This window comes from Manacus vitellinus, unplaced genomic scaffold, assembly GCF_001715985.3.
Source record: "Manacus vitellinus isolate BGI_N305 unplaced genomic scaffold, ASM171598v3 scaffold_6_pilon, whole genome shotgun sequence".
In the NCBI taxonomy this organism is placed as follows: Eukaryota; Metazoa; Chordata; class Aves; order Passeriformes; family Pipridae; genus Manacus; species Manacus vitellinus.
In genome coordinates this window covers 33,693,694-33,715,861 of record NW_021940750.1, presented here as the reverse complement: position 1 = coordinate 33,715,861, position 22,168 = coordinate 33,693,694, and the positions used below count along the sequence as shown (strand labels likewise).

The 22,168-nt window shown below is 37.6% G+C and overlaps 1 protein-coding gene across 7 annotated transcripts in view; it reads left to right on the top strand.

The window, feature by feature from the left end:
* Window positions 1-22,168, top strand: part of PPP1R13B (protein phosphatase 1 regulatory subunit 13B) — a 69,149-nt gene that overhangs the window by 43,804 nt on the left and 3,177 nt on the right. For 4 of the 7 annotated variants that reach the window (XM_029964077.1, XM_018082184.2, XM_018082185.2 and 1 more), the window contains exons 5-16: window positions 7,082-7,183; window positions 8,195-8,369; window positions 8,755-8,951; window positions 10,438-10,602; window positions 11,407-11,587; window positions 13,299-13,454; window positions 16,459-16,628; window positions 17,324-17,825; window positions 18,359-19,128; window positions 20,692-20,829; window positions 20,907-21,040; window positions 21,755-21,921. In XM_029964077.1, coding sequence (XP_029819937.1) covers window positions 7,082-7,183; window positions 8,195-8,369; window positions 8,755-8,951; window positions 10,438-10,602; window positions 11,407-11,587; window positions 13,299-13,454; window positions 16,459-16,628; window positions 17,324-17,825; window positions 18,359-19,128; window positions 20,692-20,829; window positions 20,907-21,040; window positions 21,755-21,921 — 2,857 coding nt within the window. The remainder of the gene's footprint in view (window positions 1-7,081; window positions 7,184-8,194; window positions 8,370-8,754; window positions 8,952-10,437; window positions 10,603-11,406; window positions 11,588-13,298; window positions 13,455-16,458; window positions 16,629-17,323; window positions 17,826-18,358; window positions 19,129-20,691; window positions 20,830-20,906; window positions 21,041-21,754; window positions 21,922-22,168) is intronic. The other 3 variants (XM_018082183.3, XM_018082187.2, XM_018082186.2) reach the window with 3 other exon arrangements.

Here is a 22,168-nt window from a genome sequence, read left to right as displayed (position 1 = left end):
AGATCAGGTTTTATTGAAAATGTGGTCAAAGATCTACTAAAACTCTTAAATTTGGTGATATATAGGGTCAGTGTGTTTCAGAAATGTAAGACGATCTTGATCAATAATCTTCAGCTCCATCTTGCATTCTCCTTCTATAAGACTTCAGATAGCACGAGGAGGCCACATACTTTTCATATAAGACCCTTGATACAGAACTGGTATAATGAACTCCCCTCTCTTCCATCTGTTTTCCACATCACTACTGTTTTGCTGGGCAGAGTTACCCAAAGTGTGTGTTGGATATCCATAACAACAACCTTTAAAGCTTTGTTGCCAACTGGCTTGGCTAAAGCATCCCCCAAACATTGTTACATTGAATGAGGCTTCTGCTGCTCAAGTCCAAGTTAGCACTGGAGAACTAGGAAATCTTTTGCTAGATTCAGCAGACACAGCGAGCTGTTCCTTTCTTTCCTGCTCTGGCAGTTTGGAGTTGTTCAGCCAGAGCTGTTCTCCCTGTGCTGCACAGAGGAGGAAATGCAGGAATGCCCCACAGAGGTAAGATCTCCTTGGTTTGGGGAGGCTGAGAACTGTCAGAGCCCTGATCCCAGTCTGGAATTCACTGACTGGGGAGCACTCCAACCTACCTCTGTTCATTTTATAGTTATCATTCTACTTTGTTCTGGAAAAATGCTCATTTATGTAATAGACTTCACTCCCTTTTTGTCCATGTGCTTGTATACCTAGTTCCAGACCTGTCAGTTCTGTTTGTCTTTTAGCTCTGTAGATTTCTGGGGTTTGACAGCTCTACAAAGGTAAATTCCTAGTCTGGAGATGAGTTTTGTATTTCCTCCTGTGCCCTAGGAAGTAAGAATGACTGAAAACTGCTATAGATTATGGAAAGTAGTCTTTCAGTATGTGCAGTAAAGCCAAAGTATCTACTTTGCATTTCTATGTAGCCATTTTAAGCCTTCTCTGGAGCAACTCAGTTCCTTTCTGGCCTCTGCTGTCCCTCTCCTCTTAGGATGATGAAGATATTTTGGTTTTACCATGGCAAAATTGTCTCCTTAATGAATCCCACATGGAGGTGTAAATTCTTTCATGAGCCCAAAGGAGTTGCTTCTTGGATTTTTCTCTGCTTCAGTTTCTGCCTCTAATAATAGTGTGTTTTTTGGGGGGTTGGGGTTTTGATTTTGTAGTGTTTATCCCCGCCCCACCAGCCTTTGACATGCTGGTGTTGTCCCATTTTGGCTGAAGAGTGGTTTGTTTCTCTCTTTCACATTTCTTCTGGTTGAAGATATGATTACCTTTACCATCACAGGAGAGGAGGTATGGACTTCAGAGAAGGAGTACCTTTATTTTTTTTTTTTATTTTTTTTTGGCTAAAAAGGCCTTATCTGTACTACAGTTTTAGAGTGGCAGTCTATGTAAAAAATAAAGTGTAGCTGGGCTGCAGATGAGATGTATGCTGTGCTAGCTTCAGTAGCTGCTCGGTATTGACTTTTTAATAAATTAATGGGTGGTTGAAAGTAGAAGCAGAAAAACTTTCTGGGTTGCCCTTTTGCTGGCTGAAGTCAGAACCAGCCCTTCTGGGCTCCATGGTAAAAGCTTAGGCACAGACCTTCTTGACTCTCTGCATGCCAGTCGATTACATTTTATTTAAGTTGCACCTTGGCAATTGGTGGTTTAACCTCACCTGAATTTCTCACTGTGACAAGAGAGGAGAGTGGAACAAAGTACGAAAAGAGAAGTAGTAAATGAGGGAATAAGGATAGAGGTGATGGGAGTGAATGATAGGAAGAAGACTAGAAAACATGTGAGAGAGAGTTGATTGAACGTGATTTGAGTTTACAAGAATATGCACAGCAGTTTGTCCAGGGAGGCTGGAGGTACCTGAACCTATGGTTCCTAGTGGGGGGTTTTGGGAAAGGAACTTAAGTTTTGTGTGGGAGATGGGTGTGAACACCTATCTGAAAAAGAAGGAAGTAATAGATAAGGGAAGTTGATGACATGGTGGTTCTTGCAAACCTAGAAAAAGATCCGAAGAGATAATGTGCAGGAAATGACTGGTAAATTCTTGTACTACTCTGCTTTTCTTTTTTGTTTAATTGGTCACAGTATGCTTTACACTGGCTGTTTGAGTGGCTGGGTGTTGCTGAACCTAAACATGAGACTACCAGTCATTATGGTGGCTCGTAAAGCTTTTGAATATTTGTTGTTTTCCTTTAAAGATCTTCTGAAATCATAACAGTCTCGGGTGTGTGTTTGGCGTATGATTCATTGTTATTCTCAAAGTAACTCTGTTCTTACTGGTGCAAACTTGGAAAATTATCAGAAATAAGTATCTTCATGGGTTAAACATGGAGTCAAAGAAATGCATAAAATCAGACCACATCCCAATTACCATCTTTTTAAAAATCATCTATTCAAAAGGTTGGACTCATGGGGTTTTTATTTTAATATTGACATAATTAGATTCCTCCTAAAAGAGAGTTTTCTGATGGGAGTAAAGGCAAAAAACCACTGGAATCTACCCTTATTGCTTACAGCTGCCCTTGACTGCAGTATATCCTGCTTGTCAAAGAAATATTTTGAGTTCAGATGCAATTTTTCATTTACCATTGTGAGTTACCAATGAGTAAGCCATTCATAATAGCCCAGAAGTATGTAGACTGAGGTGTTTGTGATACTAAACATAACAGCATAGAAAGGAAGGAGGAATAAGAAAATGAATTTTCAGAGTGACAAGACTAATATGTAGAAATAAATATTAAAGGAGGTTCCTTTCCTTAATTAAATACCTAAGGTATGATTTGTTTTGAGTCTGCTTGTAAACTAGTTCCCAAACTATTTAATTACTGCTGTACCATTCATTTCACCTGTCTCAAAAATATTAATCATCAAATGGTAAAATATTAGCTTGTAGTAGGAGGGTGATGTCACAAGCTGAAACTCCAGTTCATTACAAATTCTATCTTTCATCATGCCCTTTTAAACTGCAGTTCAACAACATAAATACAATTTTTTTAAGATTCTTGTCAATACTATGAAATTGGTGAATATAGGTGTAAATTGTTCTTGTCTACATGAGACATACATAATACTTCGTTAGTGCCTAATAGTGCTGTGTTTACTGTGTTAGCATTTCATTTAGGAATTCATCTCTGTGTAAATGCTCCTGTGAATCAATGAAAAGAAATTTACAATTCAGCAAAACTGTCTGCTTTGATGTATCACCGTGTAGCAAATGAATCTGTGGAATCTGGAGGAGTAGGTATTTGTAGTGGCTTTTTAGTACCTCCTTCAGGAGTCAGTTCTGTAGGAGGCCGGTTTCCCTTGCTGCAGGAGAAAGGAGGAGGTCTGGACCTTAAATGTGATAGGCTGATGTTTGTTATGAGAGGTGAGTGTCTTACTCCGTGGATGGAATTGTTAATAACCAGTATGAACAGCACAAACTCAAGAATCTGAGAAACCAACAGCCTCATTAAAGAACTAAAAATGCAGCGCTCTCTTTGCCGTCCATAGCCTGGAGTTCTGAAGGACTGAGACTGACTTTTTTCAGTGGTGGTGTTTGCATACAGATTATTGCAAGCAGACTCAACTAATATGAAATGCTCTAGACTGATTGGTTTAACTAGATCTCGATAAGAGAAAGAGTCGGTGTTTTTTATGCTGGTTCAGAAATGATGCTGTCCTGTTTTGGAGACCTGAAATCAGCAACAGTCTGTCTAAAACCAATTGACTTGATGTGGAAGAGGAATTCTGCTCAGTCTGTTTACTGCTTTTGCCATGTGGATGAAAAGGAACAAGCTGCGAGTGAAGTTACAGGTTCAGTGCTACATTTCCTCAGCTGTCTCTTTACTTTCCTGGGTATAGTGTAGCTGTTGGAAGTGAAAGGGACACTTTACTGGTATTCAGTGAGGTGAACGTTAAGGTATTTCTCATAGGGCGTTAGTATTTAACTGGTTAATTATTACTGTTTCCCATGTTCTTGTGCTTTGCCATCTATAAAAGGTTTTTAGACATTACACTTTCTGAATGGAACATTTTACAGTAGTTAATAGCTTCTTCAAGGAGACACTAATATTTGCATTAATCTTATAATTAGTCTTCTGTATTTTACATGATACAAAATAATGTAGTGCTTTTTCCAGGTGTTGTAAGATATACTTTCAAATATGCCTATTTAAAGGAGTAAAAATATTGAGCTTTTGGATTAAACTAGGTTTGGGTGTTTTTTTTGTTTCTGGTGGTTTTACAAACCACTTTCTTATTGTCACTGTTTATTCCAGGTTATACTACCCATTTAGAAAATCTGTAATTTTCACTTGGTAAAATGGCTTTTTCACTTTGAAATATGCACAACCTGTATAGAGATACTACTTTTTGAGTCTGGATATATTTTTAACGAGATTTCTTAGCAGAATAACGCATCTTTCTATTTCTTGTACAGTGTTATGCTCAAAATTACTAATGGAAATAGAATGTTGTTATCTAAACTGGTGATCAAAGCAGAAAGAAGGGAAGCACTGGAAAAATTTTACATTATCTGATGCAACTTATATATTTCTGAGAGAGCACATGTATATTGAGAAAATGCTATCAATTCACACACACACTCCCCTTTTAACTTTTTAAAATCACTGATCCAGAGGGAAGCCTTCATGCCATTTTGAGCCCCTTGGAAGAATTGCCTGCTGAATCCAGCAGAAGAAGATGTAGAGGTTTACTTTTTTTTCTGGCAGTTGGTCATGCCAAAGGAAGTCAGCAGAGCCTGAACATGTTTTGAGAGTAGCATCTGGTTTTTCTGTGTTACTTTCTTGTCTCAAGTAAGCACGTTTTGATTTGTGGATGGCACTTGGAAAAGCTTCCTTACTTTCTTAGCCAATTAGTGCCTTTCAGTCAGTAATTAAGAATAAAATGTCTCTCTTGGTGGCCGCAAGTGCATACAAGTTATTTGGCCTTAGAGAATATTGGGAAGGACTCTTCATAAGTCATGCTAATGCTAATTAAAGTACTCACTTCTAAGTTCAATCCTTTTTTTTTTTTTAATAACTGTGTTCACTAGCAAAATGTTGAAATAGAAAATTAGTGTTTTGAGTGGACTTTACCCTTTCAAATTACTTCTATAAATAGTTTTCATTATTGTTGACTAGTAAGACAAGTTTCAGTGGTAGTATCCAGTAAGATTTATAATTTTGCTTCATAATTTATTCAGTGGGAAATATTCTAATAGGGACTGACTTTATCTAAATGTTTTAGCTGACATGTCTATATCATGCCAAGATGAAGCAGCTTTAAAGATAGCAATCCAATATTAATTCAGGTAGCAAAAAAAAAAAAACAAACAAAAAACAACCAAAAAACCAACAAAAACCCCCAAGAGAAATCAGTTAAAACAAATAGTATTTTCCTTTCCTGAAGGAAGCTTAGAGAAATAGTTCTGTATTATGCATTGGTTAGAGAACTGATACTTACTTATGTAGGAATTAGATGCAGAAATATGAAAAAAAGTCAATCAAAGTGGCTTAGGTACTGTGATATCAACAAGATATTAGAGGAGAATTTTGCTTTGCTTAGAGTGAAGTACAAGTATTGCAGGAGGATATGTCAGACAAGATTATTGGAAGTCAGTAGGGTGGGCCCAGAAAAGTGGAGCAACTAAATCAGCTTTCCTCTGGGATCACGTATGATCAGATCCACAATCTGATGTGTGATTGATTTGGGTGTGTGGGGGGGTGAGTTTATCTTTTTTTTTTTTTTTAACTGTATGTCCATAAAACATTTAGACCTCATTCCATTTTGTAAACATTAATTTGAAACAGTTTTATTTATCAATATGTCCAAACCATTTAATTGTCTTTTCCTTTTCAGCAGTGTTGACTATACTGGGGACAGGAAGTGATGTAATTTTTATTTGGTTTACTAATAGTGTAGTCATGTAGTTTGGTGAAAATAGTACATGGTTTATTGAATTTTTAGAGTGCAGTAATCCAGCTTTTACGTTGATCCCATAAATTGATTGAATTGCGTTTAAAGACTTTGAAACAAATCTTGGGCTGTTCTGAACTTTGCAGCACAATTTTTCAAAGACTGGTATTTTTTTTCTGTGGAAATTCTGAAGTGGTGGTTAAACTGTGCAGTTCTAAGGTTATGGGTTTTGGTTTTCTGAGCAGCAAAACAGGTATCTGGGAAGTGTCAGCTGGAATCTGTTTTGTTACACTGCACTCTCCTTCTTGACATGGTGTAGGAAAAAGTGTGGTTGAAGTACTTTGATGTATAGATGTAAACTATATTTGTTGATAGAACTGTAAGTATACTGAAACAATGCATTCATTTTTTGAAACACATGAGATTTGGTCTCACATGTGAATTTTAAATAACTTTTGTCAATTGCCTCTCTATTTTTATTTTGTAAATTATGTGTTAGTTTTGAAATGCAAAAGGAGTGATAAATCTTTGCTACATCTTGCATTTCATTCAAAGTAATAGCCACTTACTTATCCAAAGGGGATTAACTTTACTTTGTTTCACTTTGTACAGACTATTTTTCACAAATTCTTACCTTAAATGCTCCAATATGTCAGAAATTTCACCATCTTTGGATATGAGCTTAGTGATGCTTTATATAAAGGTTCTCACATGGTCTTGTCCATAGGTAAATAACATGAACCAGCACTTAAAGCTCCCAAGGTAGTTACACTGAAAATGTTAGAAAATGAAAGAAGCTTCACATTGCTGTACTGCTTAAAATACTTGCTTGCATGTGTGTTCTCTTGTGCCATACCAGGACTGTGTGCCAATGCTACCAAACATGTGAACAGAGCAGTGTTAAATGTAGGACGAGGACTTTCTTTCTTCTTGTTTCACCTCTTAGCGTTTTCCTCTTCCATTCACTTTTTGCTTTTTCTGCCCCTATTCTGTCTGTGTCCCTCCTTTCTGCTCTGAGGTTCCCTACTTTCTCATAGGTGTCCATCATTATTCTTCCTCTGAGGACCAGGGAGGAGGCTTTAGCCTTCCTCTGAGGAGTGGGGAATTAGCTTGTATCATCAGAACATTTAATATACATCAACACATTAATGTAAAATTTTCTGTTCTGCAGGTTGGGAATCCACGTGTTGAGCTCACTCTTTCTGAGCTGCAAGATATGGCTGCCCGACAACAGCAGCAGATTGAAAATCAACAGCAAATGTTGGTTGCTAAGGTAATAATTATATACAGATCATCATAAATACCCATTTTCTTCAACATATGCAAGCATAAGTTTCATGGGTAGAGAAAAACAAACTGATTCATTTCAAATAAGCTCAAGAAATAGCTTGAGAAATCCATTTTACCAAAATAATCTTAGGCTAGGCAGTGCACAGTCTTGTAGTGTAAATGGTACTGTAACAACCTGTGTGTCTTTATAAAAATATTGTGAGGGTTTGTCACTTTTGTGTGGCCCCCTTCATGGTCTTTGGCAGACCAGGCTGGACTCTGTGCTCATCTTTAGCAGCTCGTTCACGCCAGTACAGTAATAGTGTGTGAGGTGAGAATATACCCAATTCATGTATTACGTTTCCCAAGTCTCCCAGATGTGAGAATCCAAGTGTGTTTGTAGAGTGGGGAGTGGGTTTAATGGTTTTGACATTGTTTGAAGTGTACTGTAATACATAATATGCCTTGGATGCATGGACCACCTAGGAATCAACCGAATGATTCTGTTGTTCTTTCTTGATGGAAATAGTATTAAAAAAGGACAATTTTCTTTGTGGGCCCAGCAGAAGGACTGTTATTTAGAAGTGGAGCATTATCTTACAGCAGCTTGTTTAAAATGGTCTGCTGGACATATTTTGTCATCTTTGGGAAGCTGGATAACAGCACTGGAAATTTATTTTGCAACAGCAAGAAAACTGTTAGTAGTGTCAGAAAAGAAATACCAGAGGAAGCTTCACAGATGTGTTTGAATGGGTGTTCAAACTAGGGTTACATTTGCATATGTATGTAAATATGATATTTTTGGTCTAAGAAAGTCTTGAATCTCTGCTCTGAAACAGATTTGTTAGCTTGATGTTAAAGGGTTTTTTCTAGAACTGACACATATTTTAACTACATCCGACCTTTTCTGATTTGTGGAAGTAAAAAACCTGATTGTAGTGATAGGTATTTCTATGTTAAAATTTTTTTTTTTTTTAAATAAATGGGTAACAAGTCTAAAACCTCATTTTGTCAGGAACAACGTTTGCGTTACCTGAAGCAGCAAGAACGTCGGCAGCAGCAGTCTGTTTCTGAGAGTGAAAAGCTCCAAAAACTTAAAGAACGTGTTGAAACCCAGGAGACAAAGCTGAAAAAAATCCGTGCCATGAGAGGACAAGTGGACTACAGCAAGATTATGAATGGCAATCTGTGTACGTGGAGTTCTTAGTTTATTTTGTTTACTGGTCACTGCGTGACTAGCAAATAATGCTATAATTGCTAGTCAATGTAGCATGGAAGCAGGATTTCAGATAGAATGTTTTTTGTCTTACAGGGGTTGCTGTGTTTCCATGAAATTTGTATATGACAGAACTTTTTGTTTGTTTTATATAGTCAAACATAAAGTCAGAATAAGTGCTCTCTAACTATAAGGAAATATTACAATGTTAGCAAATTTGCAACACATTTTATATTTGCCTGCATATACTAGATTTAAAGCTACTGTATTGTATTTCTTAATACTTGTAGAATTAAGAAATTAACAACTTCTGCTTTATTTAATTTTTTTTTTTGTTATTTTTATCTTGTTAATTTTAGCAACTGAAATTGAGCATATAAGTGCCATGTTCCAGGAAAAGCAGCAGGAGCTGCAGGCTGCAGTGTTAAAAGTGGATCAACTTACCCAGCAACTGGAGGATTTAAGGAAAGGGAAACTGAATGGGTTTCAGTCTTACAATGGACAAATGACAGGGCCTGCAGCAGTAGAATTAAAAAAGTTGTATCAAGAGCTACAGGTAAGTAACAAAAAGATACTATTTGGAGTATAACTGCAGATTTTAAAAAGTTGCATTACTGCTCTTGCAAGTGGCCGTTTGGTTCCGTTGCATGTCATAAAAGTAGTGTATTGGAATGCTGTTAATGTGTAAAGTTGTAGCTGGCATATAAGCCTTTTTCAAAAAAAACTTCATTAGCTTTATAACTGTTTAATTGTTTCTTTAACATATAATGTTTCTTTAACATAAGTGTTCTGAAGGGCATTTCTCAGCCCCTAATACAGAAATAGTGAATGTTTACATAATCTATTATTTGTGTTAATTTCTCCCAAAAATTGTTTTAGAAATTAATTTTGGTACTTTTCTACTTTGTAGTTATCACACGAGTAATGAAATATTCAGTTCACATTTGAAATTTTGTCCATCTGTTTGCTAGCAGATTTTCAGGGCTCTTTTTAATTTACTCGTGTACTTTATTGTGATCAAGGCAACAGCTCTAATATATTGAATATTTTAAAATTAATTTTAATTTCAAAATTAGTATCACTCATTTCTTTACATGAGCAAATACAACATGCAAATTAATCCATCCCATTATCATGGAATAGTAGTAAGGGTCCTCTTTCTCTCTTTTTTCCCTTTCCCCATTTATACAAGGCATATCTGCCTTTGAATATTCTAAGTGCAAAGATGCTCAATAGATGAAGATTTCTCTCTTGTGCTTCACAACAATCCCATACGTGTTTATCAAGACTTAAATTTGCCTCAGGTGTTTTTTGCATGTAACATTACCATGAAAATTGGAACACTGAGACAATGTCAGAGTTATTGGAGGTATGAAAAAATGCCAATGGCAAAGCAAGAGAAATAATTATAAAGAGTGTCACGGTTGATTTAGACCATAAAGGTAATCCATCTTCTAATCTACTGGAAACCTGCTGTGAAGGTTTCAGTTTAATCCCCATGCAGAGAGGAAAATCTGTGCCCAGTCCCTGCACTCGCAGTTCAGTCAACCTCCCCTCCAGACACCGAGGAGCTTTGTGTGGAACTGGAAGTAGAATCAATAGCATAATTTTTGTTGTATGTTTTCCATCACTTAGTTTTCATGATAGACAAACTGTCTTGGTTAAACATAACTTTTAGCAAACCTTTTCTGTGACTTGATTTTTCACAGTAGAAATCTGTTCTGAAATGTCTTTATGCCTAATTCCTCAATCCATTTCCTATACATGGATGCAATCTGTATGTATTTAATAGGCATCCACTAGGGTTTTTTGAGGACATTCTTTTGCTGTTTTCTTCTAAGAATTGTTTATGGTTGCAAATGCTAACTTGACAGGATGTGTGGAAGCATAAATTAGAGATGCCAGAACAAGTTGCTGATCCAAATTGCTTTGGGTTTTTTAACACTGTGTTAAAAACCAACTTGCCAACAGACAGAATGAAATAACTGTCCTAACAAGTGCTTTTTTCCTTTTTTTTTTTCTTTCCTGTTTTCTTTTCGAAGATCCGTAACAGGCTTAACCAGGAGCAGAACTCCAAGCTTCAGCAACAGAAAGAACTCCTAAACAAACGCAATATGGAGGTGGCTATGATGGACAAGAGAATCAACGAGCTCCGTGAACGACTATACAAGAAAAAAGTTGAGGCACGTCAAAAAGAAAACATTCCTGTAAGATAAACTGTTAAAAGGGCCACACTTCAGTATATCAAGGGCCTATAAAAACTACATAGACTCTCACTTTTTCCCAGTCAAGTAATACAGCTACATCTAAAGAACTTATGCTAAAAGTAGCAGGCTTCTTAAAACTATATTTTAAGGTTTCCCATAGATATCCAAAAACTGTTAGACAGAATATGTTTCCTTTTATTTTTGTTTATGGCAGAGACATATTAAAATTATAGATACTATATTAAAAATCAGAGCAGTTTATATTTCTAGGAAGCAAAGTATGACTATGCACTGTGTTTCAAAGGAGGAATGCATAGGAGAATTGGGTTTTGTAAAATACAGTATGGAAAATGGATAAAAATAGAAATGGTCTGATAAAATTAGTCACAATAGTTGTCTGGAACTTTAAAAAGAAGGACTGGAGAGATCAGTTCTGGATTTCCATATGTATTCCTAGCTGGAGTTATTTCTTTTAAAGAAAAAAGCCAACATAAATATTTGATAATTTAAGAACTCGTTTTAGACCGTTGCCTTAAGAAAGTCACAGTGAAAGAGACCTGACACAGATAAGGGTTTCTGTGAGAGATGTATGTGCTGTGACTAAGAAATTTAGGTTTCGAGGTGTTGGTTTTAAGAAATAAAATTTGTGCTTTCTACTACTTTTATCTTTTTGTAGAAGCATGGAGTATGATAACTATTAATGTGCTTTAGCTACAGCGCGTGGTAAGTTCAGACGTCCTTGTTTGTGCACAAAGGCCTGGATTAAGTGGACATTCACGTTTCAATTTGTCTGATTGCTTTTAGTTGAATCGTATTAATGGAACTTCATCACCCCAGTCATCCTTGAGTGCTTCAGGAAGGGTGGCAGCAGTGGGACCTTACATCCAAGTTCCAAGTGCTGGCACTTACGCTGTACCAGTAGATCCAGTTAAACCACAGTCTCTCACTATTGCTTCAAACTCAACACATGGAAGATCAAAATCCGGTAACTACTTGTGTGATGTTTATTAATACATATGGTTTAAAAAGGGCTAATAAAGAAAAGGAATAATCTTAGGAGACCCAGTGTTGACATCTCTGTAGTGGAAGGGGCAGGTTTTTGATGTCTTGATCCTGTTCTGGGAATTGGATCAATCATTTGATATGTGATATTTTTGCCTCTTTCTGTGATTTTTTTTTCTTAGGAGATTGAGTGTTTTATTTGAAATTTTACTGTCTGCTGCACCCCTAAAAGGGAGCACATGTTCCTTCACAGATTCAATGTTGTGTTTTTAATGGGTTTTTGATTACTTGATGTGTTTTGATATAAAAATGAAATCAACTTTGTGGCAAACTGTATTATAAACAAATGCTTACGATATGTTGCTTTTTGTCAAGTAAAACAAAGTTAGTGAGCAGGTAAAAATAATATTACTTCTCAGAAAGAGACTAAATAAAGAAATAGAATAAAACTATATGAGGTTTTTGCTCCAGCTGAGATATGAGAATTTGTGATGCTTGAAGCACTTCTGAAACAAAATAACTTTAATATTGATGCTGTTTACTAGTTTCTGCCTTACTCAGTGAAGAAGCTTCCCCTCCAGAGGACTCCCCAGAACTTTGTCTAAAATTGGCTCCCATGTCTCCAATAATCAATAATTCCATCTACATTATAAAATAGAATTATTATTATTGTTATTATTTAATTTACATTGGAAACTGAAGAAAGCAGGTCATGATATTTGTGCCTTAAGTTCTCAATTCTGGCAAGTTTCACCTCTCTGCTCACATCTTGGCAAAATCAGAATTCTTAAGAAATGGTTAGCTAGGAAAACATACATAATACAAATAAAAGTGCATGATCCCAATGGTCTAACCACAGGACTTAGTTTACCTGGTCTCCTAGGAGAGATAAAAAATGAGATAGGGAATGACCAGTAGACCATAGCTTCTGCAATATTTTCATACATTCAAGTACTTAAAACTGAATACTCCAGCAAAATTTGTAACATGCTTCCAGATGGGGAGGAAGAGATGGAGGGAAGACACTCTGAACCTCTCTGTAGGAAAGAATGTCAGAAATGCCCCCCAAAAAACCCCAAGGATAGGAAGTGAAATTATCCAAACAGAACTTAAAAAGGGGCCCCAATCATTTCTATTGATATTAGTGATTTAACAATACCTTTATAAGCTAAAGATATTCAAAGGCTGTACAAACCACATCACTGTGGTTTTATGGAAAATATGGAAACACTTAACTGTGGGGTCAAGGGACAGGTGTGCAACAGTTTTGTTTTCAGACATACGCATTCTTCTTCTGCATATGGGAAGGCACAGTTCATAACTTTGAAGTTCACCAACAAAAAAATAATTCACAATTTTGTAATATCAACATTCCGAGATATACATGTCCCCTTCTAGACCTACCTCAGGACTTTATGATTTTATAAAAGTAATTATTCTGCCTTAGGACTGACTTTGTGTTTATTACTCTGAAGGTACTTGAATGAAGTTCTGTAAAATAGATTTGTGTAAGGAAAAGCTTATATACTACCAGAAGAAAAGAAATTGAGACTTTGTTTCAACTGTCATGCTTTTATTTCTCATTATCTGAGTGTTCCTGTTCTAATTTTCTCCATTGTCATTGTTATAATTTTTCCACCACTTTTTTTCTTTCTTTTTCTGTGTAACTGGATCTGCCTTGGTGTGTCCGGTAGAGACAGACTGTGGGTGTGTGAAAAAATCTCCAGACACCTGGAAGGTTTCTGATTTAGACATAATAGTGGATCCTATTCTGTCACCTCCCACTTCTCTTCAGTCTGCTGTTCACAATGTCATCCGCCTGGCACCTACTCTGTTTGACACCCAGCACTGTGAGTCCGTAGAAGATCTCTGGCTAGCTAAGAACTCAGTTTTTAATATGGTCATCTGAGCTCTTGCATACAGATGCATATTAAACAGCATCTTTAGAATCTGTGTTGTGATCTGGCATGTAGAAGATGCTGTTGAAATGTAAAATGGTTGAGAAGTTGCTTTTCATCTTTGAAAGAAACAGATCTGCAGTAAATTCATCCCAGGAGTACTGGAGTAGTGCACCAGGGATGAGTTTTCTTCACTGAAAAAAACTCAAAATTCTCTAAATATTATTAAAAAATTTGTGGTGATCACCAAAGCATGTTTTAATATATCTTAGATTGGATAGATATATAACATACAGGCTTAGTTTGAGTTACTTTGTGAGAAACTTTGAATTTCCATGTTGCACTGGCTGCAGAGTTGGGATGAAAACTCACTCTGTCCAAGTCAATAGCAAAATTTTACTCCCTTCCTTGGGACTAAAATGTTATACTTAGAGTGCACTTCAGTTGCTGTACTAAATACCCTGGATCCAGACCTACAAAAATTTTAGGTAAAGTCGGAGAAAACGTACAAAACCTTTTGTGTCTGCATGTCACTGTCTTATTTATGTAAAGCTGAAATACACCAGGTGTTAGGTTTACAGGAGGCTGGGAAGAGGGCCATGTGGAGGAGAAAATGAAGCCAGTTGGCCGGAATGGCTGTGGGGTGGCTGAGAGCAGGAGCTGGGGAGGCCTCGTCAGGAGAGTGTTGCTGATGAGACAGAGCCTCCAAAACCTGTTTAGTGTGGCCAAAGATCGCAGAAGGCAAATGCCGTTTGGTTGCCTCCCCTTAGCATCATCAGGCAGCCTCTGGTGCCATACACTGCACTTGCAGGTTCCACCAGCAGCTCCATTAAGTGCTTGGGTTGGGGGAGTACCTGAGAGGTGCACTCATGACAAATGCTGACTGGAAGGGATGCTAAAGATCATCGTGTTCCAACCCTCCTGCCGTGGGCAGGGACACCTTCCACTAGAGCAGGTTGCTCAGAGCCCCATCCAGCCTGGCCTTGAACTCTTCTAGGGATGGGGCATCCACAGCTTCTCTGGGCAACCTGTTCCAGTGTCTCACCACCCTCACAGTGAAGTTAGAGAGAGGAGAGAGAGTCTGAATTTACTTCCAGTCTGTTACCTCAGAATTTGGGGATGAATGTGCTGATATTTGGAATTGCAAGGATTATAATAAGGTTTTGTATATCTGTCTTTCTGTTAGAAGAGTGTAGACTTGAATTTGCAGGTAAGATAATTAAATTTGTTGTAACTTCTGCTGTTGTTCCTGTGTTTTCATCACAACTAAACTTACAGCTCAAGATGCTTTCATGTTTAGCATGAATCAGTTATGACAGCTTTTATTGATCTTCAAATCAAATGTTTTACTGGAGTTACAGAATGTCATATATTGTACAGTAAACATTCATTCAGTCCATAGTTGGAAAATTTGCCATTATTTAGGGTCTAAGTGTTTAGGCAGTCATCTTTTTCTGGTCTCACTCTTGATAACCAGATCATTATAAACAATAATGAACAAAACACACAACAGCTTCAGTTCTTGGATGTTGCCAGTACTGAAGCTGGGCCTCATTACTTCCTGGCAGTTAGCAAGTCTGAGAAGTGATTTCTGGACTATCTGCTGTATTGTCAGTGTAAACATTTGCAAGTGTTAACCCTTTTTTAAGGGCTACTCAAGAAAGAGGGTAAGGCTCATGGACAGAAAGTAAAGTGGTGATGTTAAATTCACTGTCGATAGAATGTTCCTATGCAGCTTATTCTGAGACTATCCATTATACTAAACAGAGGATGGCAAAGAATTCTAGAAATAGTCCTGCTGATTCTGTGTTCTAGGGGCTCCAAACTGAAATGAAATAGGGAACTGCCACTAAATACCTGATTTTCATTTGATGTTGCCTTACTGTGGAGTCCAGAAATCTCAATCTCCCCCTCTCACACGAGCCCACTCCATTTTAGCTGCTGTCCTCTGGTAAAGTTAGTTATGTGTTACGTGTCATCTTTACTGATCTCAAGTGCTCCACTGAGATAATTACAGGCCACAGAGAGGGAGAAATGATCTCTGGTCTCCTTAGAGGAAGAGAAACCTGAAGCTTAATCTTTTAAAGGCAAATCAAATCCTTAGGATCTAACATGTGATCTATTTAGTTACTATAAACCAGATCTAATTATTAGGCTACTTAAACTCTCTTGCTTACTTAGAGAACTGAAACTAAATAGTCTCACACAGTTAATAAAATTTCAATGCATCTAGGACTTCATTAAGGATTTGTTGCCTCAGTTTATGTGCAGCTATGCATAGTTTTTTGCATATGATGAAGATAAAAGCCCATGACTTGTGTTTTGATACTTGAGTTGTTGATGTCAATGGACTTTATACATTTTTTTTAATATTAAATCTCTGGGGCAGTTTTAATCAAGTGAGTATGTTAAAGAAAAACAAAAGGTAAGTTAACCACCACTTCCAGCAAAGGCATGTGTGCTTTTATTCCACCCTGCTGTTGGAAGGAATTTTTACATCCTGTTATGAGTGAATGAATCTGGTAACCATAGTTTAAATTTGGAGTAGGTCCACTGGGAGCTTATGTAGACTTAACACTGAGCGTAGTTTGACTGTGTTTCTGGATAGTACCCAGAGAATTGTGTTGATGAAGTGTTTCTGTAAGGACTTTTGTTCTGAATTTGTTTGCCTTCTAATAGCAGAATATGCAACACACAAGCCAAATTTTAACCATCATTTTTTCTATAGAAATTTTCAGTGCAATTTGAATGCCAAAGGGTAATGAACAGCACATTATATGCAGTGATTTGGCTTTCAGGATTAATTTATGAATCAAACATTAATAATGATGTATCTCACTTCTAGAATCAAATTAATCCTGTTGTAATCTAAGCAATTCTATTTCACATGTTGTTTTGCTTGTTTGCAATGCTTTTATGGATTATCTTAAATCTAGTATTTTTGTCTGTTTTCAAGCTAATGATGGAAATTGGCCAATACTTAAACAGAGCTCAACCCCTGTGGTAAAACCCCCTCAGATCTCCAACACAGACTGGAAAGAATCAAGCATGGATACTGCTTTAAAACAAGGAACTATATCCAGCCAGCCTTTGCCAACTTCAGCATTAGGAAGTACTGATAAGCTGGTGGGTTTCATCTCTGATATATTTATAGATCTATTAAATTTAAATAATTTTTTTTATTTCAATAGTTCATATTCTTTCCTGTTCTTTTACATATCTGGTCTCCCCTTTTCTCTCTCTTTGCTTCTCCTAATCATCTCCTCCTCTTTCTTGTTTTTCTAACTCATATTTTTGTTAGTCTTTTTCCTTGGTGTACGTTATTACTTTTTCAGTGCACTCTTTCACTCATAAAAATCTCACAGAAGTAGTAATTAAGTCCATCCTTAAACAAGTCCACTGATGTTGTCTGTCTGCACTGTTGGTCTAGTATGTTATAAATTCTTTAAGACTATAATCTTTAAAGAATAAATACCTGGTCTTTAAATAGTTTTAGTAAACTCTGTTATTACACTATATGTTGTCAGATATGTTATCAACTAGACACTGAGATCCAGAACCTCGAACAAGTTATTCAGGCTTTGCGTGTATGCAAATAGTTCTGTATTGATATAAATATGGTACAGCTGAAGGTGCCTTTAAACAGAGGGCTCTGTCTGAGGTATGATGAGGTCCCGTGATGAACTCAGGTAGAACACAAATTGTATTAACTTCTTTGCTGTCCCACAAGACTGTTAGTATGTTTTGTTGAATGAGGAATGTTCTTGCTCATGAGTATTTTATTTAATTAAATGATATATACTATTTATTGTTCTTAATAGGGTCTTGACCTGGGAAAGGTGCCACCAACAGTTCCTGGTGTAAGCAAGCAGTTGCCTCAAAACTATGGGACCTATCCAAGCCCAGTTCCCTTAGGAACAGGTTCTACAAACTCTCTAGAAAGAAGGAAGGATGGCAGCCTGCCCAGACCTGGCACCAGTATAGCCAACCGGCAAAGGCCCGTTCCCCTCCCGCCGCCCAGCAACGTGCACCAGCCCAGCTCCTCACAGCAGATCCAGCAGAGAATTTCGGTACCTCCCAGCCCCACGTACCAGCCCTCCGGTCCCCCCTTGTTCCCAGGAGGAGACGGCAGGCCAGAACTCCCTTTGACTGTGGCAATCAGACCTTTTCTAGCTGATAAAGGATCAAGACCTCAGTCTCCCAGAAAAGGGCCACAGACAGTGAACTCCAGTTCCATCTACTCCATGTATCTTCAGCAAGCAACGCCACCAAAGAATTATCAACAAGCTGTGTACAATACCTTAAATAAGTCAGTAAAAGCAGGTAGAATATCTTTTGCTTTATTTTTTTTTCTTTGAAATACACTGTTCACATCTACTTATTGGGCTTAGTTTACTTTCCATATCAATTTCGAAAACTCATCTAAATCTGTGAGGAAAGTTATTTTTGTCTGCAGCATAGCAGCAAAATTATTCTATCTATTTTTGAGGTTATAAGTATGCATTGATTTACCTTTTATTTAAAACAAGATGCAACTGGAACAATACAGCCTGGATTACTCTACCAATACTTTCATAATTAAGTTGAAAAAACAGTGTCTAGATAAGACAGTTTTTCTCCTCTTACTGTTTCCTCATGAAAGAGGAAAAACATTCCAGATGATACTTGTAGCTTATAATTGTAAGAAGCATCAGCATCACCAACAGGTAAGTGTTTTCTGCATTGATAGTTTCTAGTACAGTATTTTGTGCTTTCTATATTAGTATCAAACAAGTAGCAACAGAGTTTGTTTGTAAATATTTTGATATGTAATTTGAGAACAGTTCTTCACTGGTTTCCCTCTTTCTTTTCTTCAGTTTATGGAAAACCTGTATTACAGTCTGGTTCAACCTCTCCCTCACCCTTGCCATTCCTTCACGGTTCTTTGCCCGCCCAGACTTCCTCACAGCCACAGCCTCAGCCTCAGACTGAGGTCTCTGAAAAAGATCAAGAGCTGGAAAACGCTCCACCACCCAGTGAAAACAGCAACGTGGAAAACATTCCCCGTCCTCTCAGCCCTACTAAGCTCACCCCTATTGTGCATTCGCCCCTACGGTATCAGAGCGACGCTGACCTTGAGGCCCTGAGGAGAAAACTGGCCAACGCTCCGAGGCCGTTGAAGAAACGCAGCTCTATCACTGAACCTGAAGGCCCGAGTGGACCAAACATACAAAAATTGTTGTATCAGCGCTTTAATACTCTGGCAGGAGGAATAGAAAGTGCTCCCTTTTATCAGCCAGGCAATCCACAGGACTTCATAGGTATCTTAGCTGACGTTGATAACGGGAATGCCAGTACCAATGGCAATATTGAAGAACCCATTCCTGTGCAACCTACAGTTCCTCTTCCCGATGAGCCTCCCCCTTCGTCAGATGCCAACGATAATGAATTACCTTCTCCTGCTACTGAGGAACTGATAAGCACTGAAACTACAAATCAAACATCTGAGACAACTGAAGACAACAACAACAACAATCCTGCTATAGTTACTTCTACTGAGCAGTCACCCAGTCCCACGCCAGAGGTCAGTTCTCCAGTAGAAGAGGAAGCTCCTTTGCCACCTGCTCTTCCTCCTCCACTTCCTGCAGTAAGTAACTAAGGAACGAACAGCTTTGTGAACTATGGAATTAGCTGTGTGTTTAAGCATAACTGAAAGTCTGCAAGCTTCTGCTGCATGGTATGTTTGCACTTGAAGTTTCATGATAGTAAAAGAAAAGAAAATCAGAGGAATTCCAGGGAGAATTCTGATGGATTAGTTTCTTTACTGCTGTAGCTGTTAATAAGGAAAATATGTATACAGGCAAGAGGAGGTTGTGTATGTAGGTTTTAGAACTTTTTGGGGGTTCTTGTTGTAGAACTAATTCTGGAATTTGAGATTCCATTAAATTTATTTTTTTTTTTATTTTCTCCAGGCCTGCAAAGATAACTATGTGTACAAAACTAAGGATAAGCTATGTCAGTGTGAAGCTTTTTAATTTGCAGGCAAGATGAAATAGCTGTTCTGAGGGGGAGTGCCCTCCTTTTGCCCTCAGCACAGAGATGTGAGACCAGGGCTAACTCCAACAGCAGCACAGCTGACTTGTGATAGCAAAAATGTTTTCCTAATGGGCTTGTCGCATAGTTTGAGTTGCTTCCAAAGTCCCTCCTCCAGCTGCACCAAAATCTTTAAATACTTGTCATTGCCAAAATCTACCGCATTTGTAGAATTGAAAAATACAGAGAAAACTGAATTTTAGTCTTAGTTGTTGTGATGTGACTCACACTTTGAAACCAATGTTCATCTCCATTTTTTGACTCAGGTAGGGACCTTGCATTCCTCTGAGAATTTAACTGCAGTGTGCACAAGGCCTTGTATGCATCTTCCATGAGCATATGGGCCAGGGTACTTCTGGGAGAATGGAATATGCCAGCAATGGATATTATTCATACTGTGAGGCGTTTATTTTCCAACCTGAAATAGCCATACTAAATAGGAGCATAAGTGAAAACAGATCTTAGAGAGCTAGAGACTAAAAGCTTTCTATAAAAACTGTAGTTAATAATAGATTATTTTTTTCCCCAGAAAGTGACAAGGACACGTGCAAAGGATCCAGAATATTCTCAAAACACATTTAAATGTGTTTCAGATCTTGAAAATGCTGCTTCTGATAACACCTGCTAGAATGTCACATAAAATACCTTCATGTTCTGTACTTTTTTTTCCTTCAGCAAACACTCAACTATAGCAGAGACTTCTGCTAATTCAAGGCATAGATTTCTCTGAGTGCAGACTGATAACTCAGTCTTAACAGTGTTGTGCTTTCCAGGCTAAGCAAAAGTTTTCACAGTGTTTCAGACAATCCACCAGAAACACATTCAGCTTATATTAAATACAATTAAGATGATGATGCTTAAAAAAAGATTGACTTAACTATTTCATTCCTTATACTCACTATCTTTTACTTAGAAGCTTTGAAATTATATTGGCTTGCCTTTTCATTTTTTAACTGCATAAGACATAGTAATATATCAGGCCTTTTATTTCGAGACTTCTAAATATAAATGTTTGCCTAGTTCTAAATACCATTTAAGGAAGCTGAGGTTCATAGCCGAATCCTTTTCACACTTGTACAACCTGAAATGATGCCTTCCAACCTTCATCTCTACTCAGACAAAACGTACCAACTTGAAGAAACCCAACTCAGAAAGAACAGGCCATGGTTTGAGAGTGAAGTTCAATCCCTTGGCTCTCCTCCTGGATGCTTCTTTGGAGGGAGAATTTGATCTGGTACAACGAATCATATATGAGGTAAGGCTCTAAACAGTGACAGCCTCATTCCACAATTAGAAAAAAGAAAGTGCTGAACTATTTTATGTTTTCAACAGGTTGATGATCCCAGTAAACCAAACGACGAAGGAATCACACCTTTGCATAATGCAGTGTGTGCTGGTCATCACCACATTGTGAAGTTCCTGCTCGATTTTGGTGTAAATGTAAATGCAGCAGATAGCGATGGGTGGTAAGTGTCAAGACTTTTAACCCAGCATCTGGGAGAAAAACCATCTGGATGCACATTTAAAATTTAGTCTAGTCCTGTTTTGGCAACAATTTCCTTCCCCTTTATCCCAAGCAAACTTTCTAAGCTCTGGGTGGAGGTGAACTCAAATGCAAAGTTACACTGTGTTCAGCTCCTCAGCATGCACACTTAAATCATAAACTAGACTACAGTTTGGCTTTAATTAGTGGTATAGTTGCATTTCTTGTTCAGATGGTGAAATAATTAAACTGTAAATAACCAATGACAGAAGTTAATTTACTTAAGTTTCATCACCATGGAACCCACCACAGATTTTGGTGTTCTTGAAGAGTCTCGCCTTACAGGTAGCTGTAGTATTCCTGAAGTGTTTGGGGAGGGCATGTGAACCCTCACCTTGGTTTTTACCTTTCAGGTTTCCTTGTATTGGAAAATACCCCTTTATACCCAGCAGCTCTGTAAGCTGTGAAAATCAGTATTTTTGCTATCATCTATTTTAGAATGCTTGGCTTTACTGGAGTCAGGTAAATCTTGGAATCCAACCCAGTTGCTTGACAGGTTTTGGACAATACATAAACATACAGTAATCATAAAGAGCAACTTCCTTTCAAAATAGACAGGCTCTACGTTGCAAGACAAAGTAATTAGGATTCATAGAAGTTTATTTTTTCACATGTACATTTTTTTGCTTTATTTCAGGACACCCTTGCATTGTGCTGCTTCTTGCAATAGTGTTCATCTCTGTAAACTACTGGTTGAATCTGGGGCAGCTATTTTTGCTTCAACTATAAGTGATATAGAAACTGCTGCAGACAAGTGTGAGGAGATGGAAGAAGGTTATATTCAGTGTTCCCAGTTCTTGTATGGTAAGCTATGACACTGCCTTACAAACTCATTTAGCTTTTCTAACATTCATCCTGTTTTGTCTCTCTGATGTGCATGAAACATCTGCTTAGGCCCTATGATGATATGGCCCATCATGTGTCTGTGCTTTCAAAGTGCTAAAAACAGAATTGTCTTTTTGTTATGATGTTGCTCTTAGTCCTTCTGGTTTTTGAGTTACTTCACAGGCAAAATCTGATGTTACAGATTTTTGAAGTTTTAGTTTGGCTT